At 57.5% G+C, this 4,576-nt stretch overlaps 1 protein-coding gene across 1 annotated transcript; it reads left to right on the top strand.

Moving 5' to 3' along the window:
• Window positions 1-374: 374 nt before the first annotated feature.
• Window positions 375-4,576, top strand: LOC310916139 (neuritin-like; the record flags this gene model as incomplete). Its single annotated transcript, XM_083873444.1, has 3 exons — window positions 375-417; window positions 855-1,002; window positions 3,533-4,576. 3 exons carry the CDS (start codon window positions 375-377, stop codon window positions 3,756-3,758), a joined length of 417 nt encoding a protein of 138 aa, XP_083729570.1. The 3' UTR covers window positions 3,759-4,576.

Below are 4,576 nucleotides of genomic sequence, written 5' to 3'. Positions count from 1 at the left end.
GTGCTGGGCAGGGGTGGGGGTTTTGGGGTGAGGATGCTGGTACCGGGGCGCCGTGGGCGCTGGTGCCTGGGGGCGGATGCAGAGCGTGGGCAGCGGTGGGTGCTGGCAGGGAGTCCCGGCGGGATGTGATGCGGAGAGATGCGGGATCCCGGGGCTGCGGGCTGGGGGGCCGGGGGTGCTCCTGGCCGCTCCTTAGCCTCGGCCCAGCCCCTTCCTTAATTAGCGCGGCCGGAGCCGCTCATTAGCGGCGACTGGGGACGGGTGCCCTCCCCGCGGAGGCGGGAGGGAGGGGAGCGCTGGCGGCCCCGGCAGTGCGGGCACCGGCACCGGCACCGGCAGCGAGAGCTGGGCTGGAGCCCGAGCCCAGCGGAGGGATGGGGCAGCGGCGGGGCCCGGCCGTGCTGCTCCTCGCCCTGGGTGAGGGGATGCCCGGGCGGGGTCGGGGCGGGGGGAGCGGGCGGTGTCTGGGATGTCCGTGGGGAGGGGGCGATGCGATGAGGTGTTGAGGTGTTCCCTTCTTCCCTCCCTCCCTCTCTCCCCTCGCCCGGGCCGGGTCCGCGCGGCTCCCCCCGGCGGGTCCCGCTGCCAGTCACTGTCCCCCGCCGGTCACTGTCCCCGCCCCGGGCCGGGGGTGCCGGTGTCGGGATGGCAGCCTGGGCTCACTGGGCTCGGGTCGCCCGTGTCCGCCGGGATCTGAGCAAACCCCGACAACGCCGGGCACAGCCGGGGGGCGGCGGGGGGTCGAGGCTGTCCGTGCATGGAAGGGGTCGCTCGCCGAGCCGGGACACCGCGGGGCGGAGGTGCACTCTGTCCCCAGAGGTGCCGGGGCTCACTTCGGCTCCCGGTACCGGCAGGGCACCTGGCCGGGCTGCTGGCAGCGGGACCCGCCTGCGCCGACGCTTACCGGGGCCTCTCGGACTGCGTCCTCAAGCTGGGGGACAGCATGGCCACGTACGAGGAGGAGGAGGGCATCGAGCTGCAGGGGCTGCGCCGAGTCTGCAGGTGAGTACGGTGCATGGCCAGCCTGGCTTTTGGCATTGCCCATCTGCAGTCTCCTGCCCTCCTGAGTCCCGTCGTGCCTGCACACACACATGTGCTCCACACCTCACTCCGGTTTCAGACAGACCCAGTGAACTTTTCTCTGTCCATCCATCCATCTCCTCCCTGTCTCCCACCGGAGTTTGTATCCCTGGTCCTTGGCAGCAGCTCCAGCCCCCAGCCCTGGTCCCATCAGACCCCACATACCTGCAGCCAGGAGGAGCGGGGCTGGAGGGACCCGACCAGCTCTGCACGCCAGGAAAATCGCCCCTGGACCCCAGGTTCCAGGCCGTGCTCTGCCCCAGTGCCCAGCGCTGCCGGGAGCAGCCTGCACCGGGCACCACTGCTGCCCAAAATGAGCTTTCTCCCTCCCTGTCTAGACCCTTCATCCTTCAGGCTTGAATTTGTCCCAGCGGTGGTTTGTCCGAGTTTGTAGCGATGCCCTGAGATGACGATATTGGGAGGATGTTTACTTTAACAGAACCGAAGAAGAGCTGGGTAGTGAGGGATGGTGTTGGGCAGGTTTGGGGAAAGATCTGCTTAAAAAGCAGATGAGCAGAAGCAGCAAGGTGGATGTAAAATGTTTGCAGAGCTAAATGGAGGCAGCTTTACATCTCCTGAGTGAGCTGTGAGGAGTGAACAGGAGTTACAAGGTAATGCAGACAGCAGTGAAGGGAAAACCCACGCACCTGGGGGCGGTGGAAACCTGGCAGAGCAAGGTGGAGGGCTGAGTGCCCTGGGGTCACGCTTTCTGAGCTGCTGGAAACCACCCTGCAGGCTGTGACCTGCTTTGTATTCCCCCTTCTCCAGGAGACAGCCTGGATCAGGATGAACAGCCTCTCTGGGGCTTGCCTGTGGGTGGGCTGAAATGAGAACTGCTCTGCTTTGGACAGAATTAATACTTTTTGGGTTGTTTGGGTTTTTTTTTAAAGGAGGCTTCTTGATATTAGAAAACACCCAAGAAGTCAGCCCAGCCCATGCTGCTGCTGGCTGGAGGAGCGTCTCCTTTGCTGGAGCTCTTGTGAAATGTGTGAGCTGAGTTTTTCTTACAGCTCAGAGGCACAGACCATCGCTGGACAGGTCCTGGGATCTTCCCCAGCCAGAAGCTTCCTGCCAGGAAATATTCCTGAATTATTTGCCTTTAATGCTCAGCCTTATCCACTGCTGCTTGCATTTCTGGGGCCATGGTCTCCTCTCCAGGAGGGTGTGTGAGGGATAGACAGGGAGCCAGGAGCTGCTGTGGGGGCTGCTGGTGTCTCAGCTCGGTGTGCAGCGCTGCCCCAGAGCTGGCCGGGCTCACCAGCAGCCTGCCTGCCTGAGCAGATGGGCTGTGAAGGGTGAGCCGCTGGGAACTGCCATCCCAGGTGAAAGCAGATCCAGGCCGGAGCTGCCATTTCCCTCCACCTTCCCCGAGCTTGTTTTGCCTGAAGACATGGGTCAGGTTTAACTCTTACCTGTCAGAGCCGCCTGCTGCTGCTGCAGATCGGGAGCGAGCCCTGGAGGTTGTCAGGGTTGGCACCAGCTTTTCTCATTATCTGGGGACGTTTATTCTGCCACAGTGACTCAGTTTAATGAACTCCCTCACAGCTGGCGTTCTGACGTAAGCCCCAGCTCTAAGCAAGCAGAGTGCTCAGGTTTGCCTGTCTGCACAAAGTGTCATCTCCAGCACAGTGCACTCAGACAGCACCGTGCTGTCCTCTTCAGGTGCACAGTGTCCCCTCTCAGCCAGCTGGGCTGCATCCCCTTCCTGATGGGTGGCATGTGTGCCTGGTGTGCCGGCAGACACAGGGAAGGTGTCAGAGCAATTGCTCATGTCCTCTAGACTCCTGTCTCCCACCTTGCAGCGAGTGGTGCCCAGCCCAGCCCATGTGGGACAGGACAGCAGAGCAGCTCCCACTTTATTCCTGCAGGACCACGGGTTGTCTTTGCCTGTTTTGTCTTTTCCTTCTGGTACTCCCCAAAAGCCTCTTTCACTGAGCAGCTTCTACTTGTGAAAGCAATACCCAGCAGATAAATGGAAATGATTCTAATGAGAACACCGTGAATAACTCTTCCTGCCCCTGCCCGTACCTCAGTAAAAGCTGTGACAGTCTGTGGGAGCTCTTGTCCTTCTCTGTGCTTTGTGCTCCCAGTTGCCCTTGACTCTGCTTGGAGAAAGCTTGGAGAAAGTGATGAATGAGATGTGCTGAGCCTTTGTTTGCAGCCTGTGTGAGATACTCAGCTAAACATTTGTTGATGGAAAATAATGGATTTTATTGACTTCCAGAGAAAAAGGGGGGAAAAAAGGAATAAATAATTTCAGTGTTTTGAGATTTGGAGTTTTAGACAAGATGCTCTGGCAGATGATGGAGGGGATGAATAGTCTGGGCAACTTGCACAAAACACGAGGGTTGTTGCTGCTCAGAGGGCAGGCTCAGGGCAGCAAGGCTCTGCCTGGCGTCCAGCAGTGTGCGAGTGCAAAGGGACTGACATTGTGGTGTCTCCATGGCTGCAGGTATTGGGATGAATTCCACACCTGTGCCCTGACGGTGCTCTGGAAGTGCCAGAAGGAAGCAGCAGCTGTCTGGGAGATGCTGAGAAGGGAGTCCCGAAACCCCAAATTTCAAGGCAGCTTGTTTGACCTCTGCAGCCCCAGCATGGCCCAAAGCTTTGCCTGGACCCGCGTTCCCAACATTTCCATCCTCAGCATCCCCCTCATCGTCACTTGCCTGAACTTATAAACTGCAGCTCTGTGAGGATCCCAACAAAAGTGGTGGCAGTGTGTGGCTTGCAGATCTATTCTCCAAACCTGTGAGGAATACACGGTGTGGAGCTCAGAAACTCCCAGCTCCATCCTGCACCTGTGAGACATGGAAGAGCTCGGCAGCATCTCCAAGGTTGAAATTTCTCTGTAATTTGGAATAACTCCTGTCCCCTTCTGCCCCAAGGCACAGGCACAGATCTGGCTGTCGGGAGATTGAGGAACTTGTAAATACAGGGCACAGGATTTGGGGAGAAATGATAAATTCTGGAAAAAGGATGAATGCTGGACACTTCTGCACTCTTTTATGGCAACTGGAAGGAAACCTGCTTACTTTGTTGATTCTTTCCACCAGATCAACTCTCCAGGGTTTTGATTTGGGCACTCAAAACAAGATGGGTATTTCCCCCCACTGCTCCATGAGGTGCAGGGGATGGTGTCTGTCCTGTCACAGGCTGAAGGGAGACCTTACTGCCCTGTACTGGCTTTTTCTCTTTGAGGACGTGGTAAAACCCCTGCTGAACAATAATCACAGTTGCATGACTTCTCTTGCACACATCTGAATTCCCGAATAACTTCTGTGTTATGTGTAAATCCCTTTTCTAAGAACAGAGGTGAAAAATATTTGGGTGGAGAGGGAGTATCAAGCTAGGAGGACAAAAGGGATTTATAGCAACTCTTCTGCTTTAAAGCTTACCCCAAGATACCTGTAAGCAGCTGTGGGTAGAAGTGTGTAACTCCAGAGTATTAAAGCTTGTTGTAGAGCCAACAGCATGGCAGAAGTTATTTGTTCTGGCT

Source organism: Zosterops lateralis (assembly GCF_965231275.1).
Source record: "Zosterops lateralis genome assembly, chromosome: 16".
NCBI classification, from domain to species: Eukaryota; Metazoa; Chordata; class Aves; order Passeriformes; family Zosteropidae; genus Zosterops; species Zosterops lateralis.
Note: the sequence above shows the minus strand (reverse complement) of the source record. Positions and strands in the feature narration are given on the sequence as shown.